The 10,580-nt window shown below is 56.6% G+C and overlaps 1 protein-coding gene and 1 long non-coding RNA gene across 3 annotated transcripts; one reads left to right on the top strand and one right to left on the bottom strand.

Annotated features, from left to right (window-relative positions):
* Positions 1-681: 681 nt before the first annotated feature.
* On the bottom strand, positions 682-2,846 carry LOC148121035 (uncharacterized). The gene is made up of 3 exons (XR_015738918.1): positions 2,551-2,846; positions 2,368-2,478; positions 682-2,287 (listed from the first exon to the last, which is right to left on the bottom strand). It is a non-coding gene; the product is annotated as an uncharacterized LOC148121035 (long non-coding RNA).
* A 3,578-nt stretch (positions 2,847-6,424) lies between these two features.
* On the top strand, positions 6,425-10,462 carry Kremen2 (kringle containing transmembrane protein 2). 2 transcript variants are annotated; one of them, XM_087910783.1, is made up of 9 exons: positions 6,427-6,843; positions 7,078-7,252; positions 7,944-8,035; positions 8,109-8,233; positions 8,416-8,569; positions 8,907-9,239; positions 9,330-9,455; positions 9,537-9,615; positions 9,848-10,462. In XM_087910783.1, exons 1-9 carry the CDS (start codon positions 6,750-6,752, stop codon positions 10,056-10,058), a joined length of 1,389 nt encoding a protein of 462 aa, XP_087766909.1. In that variant the 5' UTR covers positions 6,427-6,749; the 3' UTR covers positions 10,059-10,462. The 2 variants fall into 2 exon arrangements, with proteins under 2 accessions (XP_087766908.1, XP_087766909.1); XM_087910782.1 differs by having other exon boundaries at positions 6,425-6,843; positions 8,907-9,455.
* The last annotated feature ends 118 nt before the right edge of the window (positions 10,463-10,580 follow it).

The following is a 10,580-nucleotide window of genomic DNA, read 5'->3' on the forward strand; positions in this document are numbered from 1 at the left end:
GTTTGCTTGGTTTGATTTGGTTTTTTGAGACAGGGTTTCTCTGTGTAGCCCTGTTTCTGAGTAGCTGTTCTGGAACTCCTTCTTTAGACCAGGCGGGCCTCAAACTCAGAGATCCACCTGCCTCTGGCTCCTGAGTGCTGGAATTAAAGGTGTGTGCTGTCACCACCCAGCAACAGTGGGTATTTTAGTATACATCCCCATTTCTCTGCTTCCAGTTCACCCGTGACAGCAGCAACTCCCACACCCGCCTGTGCTTCCGGGCGCCAACTGAGCCACCTGTCAGTGCAGGCTCCACAGTCCTGCCATGGAGTCCTCTCCATAGCTGTGCATCAGCTATGACTACCTGGTTGAAGGACCGGATGCTAGAGATGGAGTTAAGGACCCACTTAGGATACACAGGCTTTAGGCCTTCTCTCACTCGCTTCATCCTACAGCCTCTTGCTCTGGAAGGCCAAAAGAAGATGTACAGTGCTCAGAGGAAGCCAGTCTTGTGTTCTCATCCTGGAGGGTTCTAATAGCCCCAGTGCGACCAACCTGACCACAGCAGGGACCCCTTGCCAAAAAGGGTAGTAGAGGCTAGGCAGGCTCTCCTGATAGCCTTGCCCAAAGCAGCCTCTCTCCTCACTGCCCTCAGGCCCGCCAGCCTGTCCTGTTTGGCACAAATTATTACTTTAGAACAAATTGCCAGGAACAACTCCAAAACCTTCTATTTATTATCTCATGCTTTTGGTGAACAAGGACCCAGAGGGCTGAACAGTGTCCTCTGCCTGGGGTCACACAGCTGCAATCAAGGTGTCAGTGTCACATTGGAGGCTCATCCTCTCCTGGGCAGCGGTGGGCAGGGCAGACCCTTGGACACGTCACACTCCAAATCCGGCCATCCGGGCTCACCATCGCAACGTTTGTTTGGCTCATCCTCTCCTGGGCAGCGGTGGGCAAGGCAGACCCTTAGATACGTCACATGCCAAATCCGGCCATCCGGGCTCACCATCGCAACGTTTGTTTGTTTTGTTTGAGAGTTGAGGTCTCACACTGTGTGTGCCTGTAGTCCCAATACTCAGGGAGTCAAGGAGGATCTCAAAGCAGACTTGAGGTCAGTTAGGGCTACATAGCAAGTTCAGGCCAGCCTGAGCTACACAGCAGTTACTATTGAAAGCTAAGGCAGGGCCTTGCTTTGTTACCCAGGCTGGCCTTATGTCTTGGACTCAAGTGATCCTGCTGCCTCACCCTGCCAAGTTAGCGTAGACCACAGGCATGCCCCACTTTCCCTGGCCCCATCTCTTGCTTAACGCAGAGACAATTTAATTAATTAGAGACTCTAATGAATCTGCATCAATCCCTCCACCACATAGCACAGCCTCATCAGAGAAGAGCGTGGTGCACTCCCGGTTACATCTGCATTCCAGAGGACTGACTCACGAGCCTGTGGACCTCCAGGGACAGGAATCTTGGGGGACAGTTTCCAGTTCTACCTGCTGCAATCTAACTAACCTTCCCTTACTCGGGTGGCTCTGGGGATCTTAGGAGTCCAGGTCCCAGTGCTTCTAGTCTGGGAAAGTGGGCAAGGGGGTCGGCTGCAGCAGTGATCTGACCCAGAAAGCTCACCGCTTAGTGCTCAGCCGCCAGGTCTCCAGACATGCTCCCAGACATGCTCCAGGAGCCCTGACCTTTCTGATGCCTAGGTTGAACCAAGGAACTCAGGGGCTACAAAGGCTGAGAGCTCTGCCTGTACAGTGACAAAGCTCTTGGGAGTGGACGGAGGTCAGGTGCAGCTTCCTTGTGCTGGCTGTGTCATGGTATCACACCCATGGTGACAGGTCACTGTTACAGATGGAGTAACCAGAACCTCTGTTTCTTCAGGGTGGCTTTGAGGAAAGAAAGCTTTGCTGCTGTAAGCCAGAGGCGAGAGACACTTGCGCTGGTGTCTCCCTCCCTCATGCCAGACTCCTGTGGGACAAGGACGCACTCCTCACCTCACCAACAGTCACGCTGCCCTCCTCTCGTGGGCTCAGTCCTCCATCCACGTTAGAGGTTTTCCAAATACTTGCAGGGTGCTTGGCAGATGTTACAACCTGCTCTGAGCATGGAAGGTGGGCTCCTCTTCATACCTGAAGCTGAAGAGCAGTCCTGAAGTGCCTAATGTGTCAGGGGACACTGGGGAAGGCTCTGAAGGGAGGATTCCAGGCTGGCCCTCATTCGAGCTGTGGATGAAGACAAACTGCAAGCTCTTTCCAGTTGGAGGGCACCTCCAGCCGCCACAGCAAAGTCTCCATCTGGACTTCCAGGCCTGGGAACAAAGAGAGTCATCAGGAAGGGAAGCAGGTTCTGAGGGGATGGCTGTGGGCAGAGGAGTCAGAAGGAAAGTACCTCGTTGAGACAATGATAGACCAAAGCCAGGAGAGCAAGGAGGGCCAGGACTCCAGCAGCAACTGGGACCTCTCGGGGCATTTGTAGCTCCCAACTGATGTTATAACTTTCCTGAGAAAAGAGGAGACAGAATCAGAGGTCTGGGGAAGCAGGAAGGGAGGCTGAATAGGATGCAGTTCTCACCTTTCTGCTCCAAACCAACGGACTCTGAAACCAAGTCATGGGTGGTTCCTCACCAACCACTGTTGGGCCTCCGGGCTCTCAATCTTGTTCTCAGAGGTTCCTCCACACCCCCAATGCCCCCTCAAGTCAGTTACTGTAGCACCAAGCACCGCCAGGCTAGCCTGATTGCAAATGACCAAACAGGGCCCTTCTGTTTAGCCATCTCATCCTTCGAAAGTGAAACCTTTCCTTCCCAGGCCTCCTGTGAGGGAGGGGCACTGAAGAACCAGCACAACCCATAGCCCCAGCTCAGTAGCCGCCCTTCCTGAGGTCCCTCCAGAAGAATTTCATGGGCGGAGCAGATAAACTGACTCCACCTCTCAATACTGCCAACCTAGTCCACAAAGATAATTTCCAATAAATCACGAGCTGTCTCAAGAAACAGAGTTCTCCAGCGCCCCCTGGAGGCTGGTGGCAGGTGTAACCAGAGAGCCAACCCGCTGTAGGCCTGGGCACTCCATTTCTCCAGCTGTGGCCATTTGGTGACCTCCCAGTAGGGAAACTGAGGCCAAGAAAGCTCAAGTAATTTGTCAAATCTCACAGTAGGTGGACAAAGTCAAGTGGGTGTTCCACCTCTGAGTGCCTTTCCCTCCTGCACAGGCTGTGACATAGCACTTAGGACAAGCCAGCAGCAGCAGCTCATGGAGGTGGGTGTGGTCTAGAGTGTGGATCCTCTGAGTTGATCGCACATCCACCCAACACAGAGGCACAGGCTGTGCGCTGCCTTCTCACACTGGCCAGGTGGTGATGCAGACAGAGGAGCTAGGTCCAGAAAACTGGCAGGGGGTCATGGCAGGCTCCTGAGGTCCCAAACAGCAAACATCACCCACCAAGTGAAGGCAGATGCAGGAGAGGTGCGATGCCAAGAAAGGAAGGTGCCCTGAGAACGACGAGAGCAGCCTCTGGGGTGTGCACACAGAAAGACAGCTCAGAGGGCTGCCTTTACTGGCAGGATCACTGCTGAGAGACCAGGATACTACACTGGGAGCTCTGGAGTTCCTTTTGCTCTGAGTCTCCACTAGGGTCCATCCTCACTCTGATAGATCCCCCCCCCAAGAACAAATGAAATGGGCTCAAATGCACCCTGCACCCCGGGACACATCCTGGGATAACGCCACCCATTGTCTCCACCATTTCTCCTTTTCCACACTGGACCAGACAAACCTGAATGCCCAAGTGTCCCTTTTCTTTTCCTCCTCCTCCTCCTTCTCCTCCACTTCCTCCTCTTCCTCCTCCTTTTTAGTATACAGTGTTCTGCCTGCATGTACGCCTGAACGCCAGAAGAGGGCACCAGATCTCATTACATATGGCTGTGAGCCACCATGCTGTTTCTGGGAATTGAACTCAGGACCTCTGGAAGAGCAGCAGCCTGTGCTCTTAACCGCTGAGCCATCTCTCCAGCCCCCATGTCCAAATTTTCTGTTCTTTTTTCCTCTATTGTCCCCACAGGACAGGTTTGTATACGCAAATTTATTCATGGAAGTAACAGGCCAAGATACACTCTATGTCCACAGGGTCAGGGTCTTAGACACTTTGACCCTGGGCTAACTCCTGCCTTACTTTGGTTTGACCAGCTGTGAAAAAGTGCTCCTGGGGAGACGGCTGTGAGATAGCAGCTCTCCCTGGAGGTGTGGGGAGGCAATGGGACTTCTAGTCAAGAGAAAAGAACGGGTGGCTGGGCATGGTGGCATACACTTTTAATCCCAGCACTCGGAAGGCAGAGGCAGGGGGAATCTATGAGCTCCAGCCCAACCTGCTCTATTATGACAAGTTCCGATCCAGTCAGGGCTACAGGTGAGACCCTGTCTAAAAGGACACTGAGAAAGATACCTGGTGTCCCTCTATAGTCCTGTAAACTCGGGGAACTCCAAGGATGTGTGATAGGGACAATGGTGTCAATGCCTGGCACCTAGATCATACTCGGCTTGAAACAGGGCTCCAACACTGAACAGCTAGTGAGCCCACAGTTACCAAGGGCCTCTGAGCCCCAGTCCGCGGATCTGCAGAATGGGGCGGTACAAATCCTCCCCTAGGGCCTTGGGAATGCGACAGGCTGCTGCCTGCACAGTGCAGAATGTGGAATGCTGGGGAAGTGTGTGCTGAGGGGTGCAGGGCGCGAGGCCTTTCTATTCAGAGGTTCCACAAGCCACCCCAGATCGGAATTTGTGGCAGGGACACTTTCCACTCACTCCTATCTCAGTGTCCCCAGCCAGTAACCGAGCACTACCTCCCTCTCTTGCCCCTTTGCTGGGAACAGGACTGGGCTGGTCTTCCCCAAACTGTTTAGGGTTGTTTTAGGGCAACCCATGGTTCTGTCACGGAGGAGCCGTTCCTCAGCTAACTCTGCTATCATTCATTCCTGTTCGGTCACTTCTTCCTCCACAGGATGTACCCTCACAGAAAATGTGAGGGGTCCAGACTACAGAGCCCCCAGCCTTTTCTGGTCCTCAGGTGGAAAGGGAAGGAAACCCCAAGACAGACAGATAGACTTCCTTGATAGGCATCTGGAGGGCTCTGGTAGGATCAGTGCAATAGGGAGATTCCCACCCCAGAGCTCAGCTTGACCACTGAGTGAGTTGCCAAAGGAGGCACCCCTCACCAGCCTACAACCTCAGCAAGCCCCTCTCCTTGGAATACCCCATCCCTACCCTACTCCCCCCACTCCCTGGCGAGTTGTGGTCCCCAAGAACCTTTGCCTGAAGCGCCAACTGCACAACTGCAAGATTCCCACAGCTAATTATTGATCTCTGCCACGAACGCTTCGACCTCTCAGAATCCTCCCTAGGAATCTTGCTTCTCCATCTGCTTCAGGACGACGGGTGTTAGGCGGAGGGGGTGGGGAGGCGGGAAGCCCAGGATTGTCAGAGCTGGGCCAGGTCAGCCTGGGCCCAAGGGACTAGACATACTAGTGAAGGGTGGGCAGGCAGGCCTGATGGGCAAGGGGTTTGAACAGGGTAGGGCTGCATAGAGTACCCCCCATCTCCCTCCCTGGGTCCCCGCCCCCGCCCTCCCACGCACCTGCGCTGGCCTCCCCCCAAGCCCCGGGGCAGCACTGGGAGATCAGAGGACTCGGAGGAGTTGGGCTCAGGGGGATGGGACGGGGAATTTCCCCCCACGCCTGCCTGGGCCTGCTCCCCTCCCCCTCCCCTGCCAGGTGGGGGGCACCGCTGGGGGAATTCCACCGCAGGCAAGGCTCCGGAGAGCCTGGGCTGGGGTCCTAGGGAGTGGAAGAAATGGAAGCGGGAGAGGGGGCGGGCTGGAACCTGGGGCACAGCTGCCTTCCTCCCCAGACACCAGCTGCCCCTGCCTGTCGCGGGTAGCGTCCACGATTCCTGTCTGTCTCCCGCGATCAGGGACAGGGAGTGGCGCTTCTTTATTCAAGCCAGCCGCGGCGGGACCTGGGGAGAGACGAGCGTGAGGATTCGGAGAAGATGTGCGTGTGAGCGTCTTACAATGAATGAGTGGATTGAATGGGACTGCATGCGCGCGTGCACTTGAATTAGAGTGCCTGTGTCCACTTGGCTTGGTGCAGCCGCGGGAGGGAGGCTTGTAAACTCTCTTTTTAGGATTCTCTAGAGGTCTGCTAAGCTGGCTGTCCTGTCCCTCTCCGTGCCCTCCCAATAGAACCCACACCAATCCTGGAAGAAAGGGAGAAAGGGATAGGGAGGCATGAGTTGGAACGCTGGGGGTCCCGGGGGACAGGCGTGGGAGGCGTCTGGACCTGCTGTCTGCGCTCCAATCGCGGGCGGGGTTTCTAGTCTTCCCCGGGGGAGGGGAAGACAAGAGGGGAGGGACCTGTAGGGACAGACACAAGCGGGGCAGGAGACAGTGCTTTAGAGTCCTGGGAGAGGGAGACCCAGGGTGCTAGACACAGTTCGATGGGGTGGGTGTGGGGACCCAGGCACAACCCAGAACTAGAAACCCGAGCCTGAGCTCATCCTCTGGCCAGATACCTCCCCCAGAGACCCTTGAGGAGCGACAACTGGGCCGAGATCCCGGGAAGATATTTACTGGTCCCGGATCTGCAGTGGCGACCAAAGTAAGACCAGGACAGACGAACAGAGGACAACGCTCCCCTCAGGTCACCTAGACCCTAGAGCAACCCCTGGGGCGTCCCAGGCCGTGCTTTGGCCCAGGCAACATCTCTCTGGTTAGGGAAGATGGGGACACTGGCTCTGCAGTGCCTCCTTTTCTTTTTCCCGATGCTGCTGCCGCCGCCGCACGGGGCCTCAGCAGGGAGCCTTCATAGTCCAGGTGAGTTAGACCCAGCGGCCAGGACAAAGTCAATGCTGGGCTTCTGGACTTCTGCGCCCAGGATAGGGGCCCCAAAACTGGGGAGGCGGGAAGCAGGTGGACGGAGCAGCTGAGCAGCCCGAAGGCTCCCTCGTGGATGGGAACTGACTGGGACCCGGCAAGAGTTGGGGGTCGAGAAGTGAGGAGGCCCAGTGAGCGTCCAGACTTCTCCAAAATCCCACGGTTGCCGGGCAGGCCTGTCCGAATGCTTCCAGGTGAACGGCGCTGATTACCGGGGCCACCAGAACTACACGGGCCCGCGCGGAGCCGGACGCCCTTGTCTTTTCTGGGACCAGACGCAGCAGCACAGTTACAGCAGCGCCAGCGATCCTCAGGGCCGCTGGGGGTTGGGTGCGCACAACTTCTGTAGGTGAGCAGCGGGGCGGAGCTGTCAGCGAGGCTGGACCAGTGGTGGCAGGAAGCGGGGCAGAGGGGTGGTCTGCTCTGGCCTGGTACAGGACCCTCAGGAAGATTTAGGGGCCGGGCCCATACTAGGTTCTCATACTAGGTTCAGCAGGTTCGCCAAAGCTTGAAACTATAGGTGATAGTTTTCTGCAAAGCCTCCAACCAGGGCCAGGACAAAAGGTTTACACCCTCAAGGGGCCCCTGGACGTGGTTGAACTTGAACCCTGGGATGATTGGAATGGTTCTTGTAGTACTTACTTAAGCAGCTTCTACAACCCGACATAAGAGGGATCAAAGTCACAGCTTTCTTCTGGAGCATCAGTCAGGGGCTGAAAGGGGACCACTTGCTGCCCAGTCACAAAGCTGAGGGGTACTTGTACTCCTTTGACATTTTATGCAAGGGAGTGGTGAGGACCCATTGAAAAGTCAGGAAGTTCTCCCATGAGGCCAAGCGAAAACAACTCTCTCTCCAGGCTCTTCCCTGTCCCTTGGAGGTCAAAGTCTAGGAGCAGATGGAGAAAACTGGAATGTGTCCTGAGAGAGAGAGAGAGAGAGAGAGAGAGAGAGAGAGAGAGAGAGAGAGAGAGATTGGCCTCTAAAAAGTGGTGGCTACAGGGCAGGGTAGTAGGCGCCTTACTACCTCCCTCTGACCACAGGAACCCAGACGGTGATGTGCAGCCGTGGTGCTACGTGCCAGAGACGGAGGAGGGCATCTACTGGCGCTATTGTGATATCCCCACGTGTCACAGTGAGTAAGCGCAAGAGCCTGGGGGGGGGGGGTCGCTTTCAGAGGTGGGATTCTGACTCTGTTTCCTCCACAGTGCCTGGGTACCTAGGTTGCTTCGTTGACTCTGGGGCACCCCCCGCTCTCAGTGGTCCCAGTGGCACCTCCACAAAGCTCACAGTCCAGGTGTGCCTTCGATTCTGCCGCATGAAGGGCTACCAGGTACTGTCCTTGGTCTCAGACCAGTGACCCTTTATCTTTACCTCAGGGCCCTACCCAGCTCCCAACACTGATGCCAGAACTTGACACTAACTTCTGAACCTCACCAATCCCTACTTCCCACCCCACTACTCCACCCATATCCACCATCCCTGCCTTTGGGGTCACCCAGTCTGTGCTCTCAGCTGGCTGGAGTGGAGGCTGGTTATGCCTGCTTCTGTGGCTCTGAAAGCGACCTGGCCCGGGGACGGCCAGCCCCTGCCACCGACTGTGACCAGATCTGTTTCGGCCACCCAGGCCAGCTGTGTGGAGGCGATGGGCGACTGGGCATCTATGAAGGTGAGATGTGGATCAGAACGAGGAGCATAGTCTCAGTGGGATCTGATGTGCCATTCCCTAGTAGGAGTGTAATCAGGGAAGCCTGATGCTAGGGTGAGATAAGATCGGGAGACTAGGGTTGAAGGCAGGATCTGTAATGAGCATGAGGTGGAACCTGATTGTGAAGCCGGCACTTGATAAGGGATTGGTTGGAAGGTGGGGCCTATTTATAGAAACTGGTCGGTGCCAGATGCCAGTACTGGGGCAGGGACGAGGCCTACTTGGAAAGGGAGATCTCTGCGCTGGAAAGAAAGAGCCCGGATGGCCTCAGGTTCTTGACCACCTCTCCCTCCCACAGTGTCTGTGGGCTCATGCCAGGGAAACTGGACGGCGCCTCAGGGTGTCATCTATTCCCCGGATTTTCCGGATGAGTATGGGCCAGATCGGAACTGCAGCTGGGTACTGGGCCAAATAGGCGCTGTGCTAGAGCTCACCTTCCGCCTCTTCGAGTTGGCCGATTCGCGAGACCGGCTGGAGCTACGCGATGCCTCGTCGGGCAACCTGCTCCGCGCCTTCGACGGCGTCCACCCTCCGCCGTCTGGTCCTCTGCGCCTGCGCACTGCTGCACTACTACTCACCTTCCGCAGCGACGCACGAGGCCATGCTCAAGGCTTCGCTCTCACCTACCGTGGTGAGCAGGGGCCAGCCCTCCTGCCTATCCCCCGACCCCCGCCAACACAACCCTACTTCTGGCCACTTCGCCTCATACCTCTCCCCGCAGGGCTGCAGGACACAGGGGAGGACAGCGCATCTCTTAAGGTTTCGGCCGAGACTCCTGCAGGAGACCGGAATGGTGGCAACGTGAGCTGCAGCCCTAAGCCCGGAGCTGCACAGGCTTCCATAGGGGGTAAGGCTGGCTTGCAAGGTGGGAGCTAGTCAGGGAGTGGTCCCTCGGAGGCCTGTCCTTATCACACCCTTGTGCCCGCAGCCCGAGTCTTCTCCACCGTGACGGCCATCTTCGTGCTGCTGCTATTGCTCCTATCGCTGCTGCGTTTGCTGCGTCGACGGTGCGGGCGCTGGGGCAGGGTCTGAGGGCAGACCCCGCACTGGGTGCCTGATGCCTCGTGCTCGGGGTGTGGGGGCTCTAGTGGGGAACCTGTACCGGGAAACAAAGCTAGGAAGGTCCTGGGTTCTTGAGGGGGCGTGGCCTTGGGAGAGTTACACGTGGGTTCGCAGGCAGAGCAGGATGTTGGAGGCAAGACCGGGTATGGGTCCAGCTGATGTCTGCTCCCTCTCTAGGAGCTGTCTGCTGGCTCCAGGAAAAGGGTCTCTGGCCTTGGGACCTTCCCGGGGTCCCGGGAGAAGCTGGGCTGTGTGGTACCGCCGGCCCCGAGGGGTGGCCCTGCCCTGTCCCCCAGGGGACTCTCAGGCTGAGGGTCCTGCCGCAACCTACCGGCCCCTCAGTGCCTCCAGCCAGAGCTCCTTGCGCTCCCTCGTCTCTGCTCTCTGACACCAGACGTCCGGGGTCCATCACAACTTCTGCCAGCAAGATGGACACCTGAGATATTATGCAGCACCCTACCTCTTCCTTGTGCCCTGTAAAGGCCGCTCGGTCTCTGGTCATCTCGGGGAGACCCGAAAATCGGACAGGAAGCATCCAGTGCTATTTGAGAACTTGGTCTGACCCTTGGGGTCCAAATGGTTGAAGCAAGCCAAAGGGCAAAAGGAACCCAACACCCTCATCCTTGGACGTTGATGTGAAAGGTGGTGTCGGGCTTCAGGGTTCTTTACGTCTCTTTTGGGGGCGGTCCCAGACTGCTGCCCTCAATGAAAGGTTAGGGGGTCAACAAAAGTGATCTAAAGACTGATCAGAGAACCATAGTTTTAAAATAAAGGGCCTATTTTGGTAGAGTCTTCAGCAAGTTCTTTGTGTGAGGGAGGAGTTATGTTAATAAGGGTGTCAGGTAGGAGGTGAGATGCTGGGCGTTTCAACTGTGAGCTTTCTTGTGAGAGAGGAAGTGGAAGCGGGTTG

This window comes from Myodes glareolus, chromosome 9 (assembly GCF_982192425.1).
Source record: "Myodes glareolus chromosome 9, mMyoGla1.1, whole genome shotgun sequence".
Classification (NCBI taxonomy): domain Eukaryota; kingdom Metazoa; phylum Chordata; class Mammalia; order Rodentia; family Cricetidae; genus Myodes; species Myodes glareolus.

Coding starts and splice junctions, on each gene's coding strand:
- Kremen2 (XM_087910782.1), top strand. CDS start 6,750: ATGGGGACACTGGCTCTGCAGTGCCTCCTTTTCTTTTTCCCGATGCTG. Junction 7,253..7,943: donor GGTGCGCACAACTTCTGTAG/GTGAGCAGCGGG, acceptor CTCTGACCACAG/GAACCCAGACGGTGATGTGC. Junction 9,616..9,847: donor CTGCGTTTGCTGCGTCGACG/GTGCGGGCGCTG, acceptor CTCCCTCTCTAG/GAGCTGTCTGCTGGCTCCAG.